This window comes from Chrysochloris asiatica, unplaced genomic scaffold (genome assembly GCF_000296735.1).
Source record: "Chrysochloris asiatica unplaced genomic scaffold, ChrAsi1.0 scaffold00014, whole genome shotgun sequence".
In the NCBI taxonomy this organism is placed as follows: Eukaryota; Metazoa; Chordata; class Mammalia; order Afrosoricida; family Chrysochloridae; genus Chrysochloris; species Chrysochloris asiatica.
Window position 1 is genome coordinate 14,492,001 of NW_006408532.1, and position 1,141 is coordinate 14,493,141.

Genomic DNA, 1,141 nt, shown 5'->3' on the forward strand with positions numbered 1-1,141 from the left:
GCATGGATATTATCCTATCACAGAGAGCTTGTACCTCATGACTGATCAGGTTATGTTCTTTTTGACAATAAATGCAACACCATTCCTCCTCAATTTGTCATTTCCGGCATAGTAAACCATGTGGTTGTCAGATTCAAAATGACCAATACCAGTCCACTTTAGCTGACTAATGCCTAAGATATCAGTGTTTATGCGTTCCATTTCATTTTTGACAACTTCCAATTTTCCCAGATAATACTTCGTACGTTCCATGTTCCAATTTTCAATGGATGTTTACAACTGTTTCTCTTCATTTTGAGTTGTGCCCCATCAGCAAATGAATAAATAAGATTAGGAATACTTAAAAATGTAGCAGATGTTGTTTTCATTGAGGCATTTTTCATATAAACCAAACATAACCCATTACCACTGAGTCCACTCCAAGACTGTAAATCTTTATGGGAGAAGGCAGTTTCATTTTTCTTTTGTGGGGAGACTGGTGGGTTTGAATTGCTGACCTTGTGGTTAGCAGCCCAATGCAAACCCCATAATGCCAACTGGTTCCTTATATAGATGGATTAAATGAATTCATTGTTTAAAAATTAACTTTTGATCATAATAAGAATAAGACATTAAAAATCAACTTTTGCAAATTACTCCTTTTTGTTCTTACATATTTAAGTAATTCAATACTATCTCTCTTTTTTTCCTATATAGGATTATCCCTGTGAAGATTATTATTCAATAGTGCACAGAAAATGCCGTTCTCAATTCACAGATCTAGATGGTTCCAAAAGATTTGGCATTAACCATTGGCAAGATGAGAGTGGAATTTATGCTAATTCAGATGTAAAACAAAAATTCTACCCATTAACTGGTGGTCCTATTGTTCCATTTTAAAAGTAATGTATGGAATCAGATTCTTTCTAGTAAAGGAATAATGGATGTAACAGTTGCTGATTATATATCCCAACAAATGTAAGAATATGTTAGTAGAGTACGTCCCTTTAAGCACAAAATCTTATATTTTAGGCAAGTATGTTTATCTTTAAGGAGCTCTGGTAGCATAGTGGTTACGAGTCAGGCTACTAACCTCAAGGTTAGCAGGTCAAGACTACCAGCCATTCTACAGGAGAAAGTTGAGGCTTTCTGCTCCCATCAA

The 1,141-nt window shown here is 35.0% G+C and overlaps 1 protein-coding gene across 1 annotated transcript in view; it reads left to right on the plus strand.

Annotated features, from left to right (window-relative positions):
• Positions 1-879, plus strand: part of LOC102837380 (chromosome unknown open reading frame, human C9orf135) — a 114,699-nt gene extending 113,820 nt beyond the window's left edge. The window contains exon 6 of the mRNA XM_006835001.1: positions 697-879. Coding sequence (XP_006835064.1) covers positions 697-879 — 183 coding nt within the window. The remainder of the gene's footprint in view (positions 1-696) is intronic.
• Positions 880-1,141: the final 262 nt, after the last annotated feature.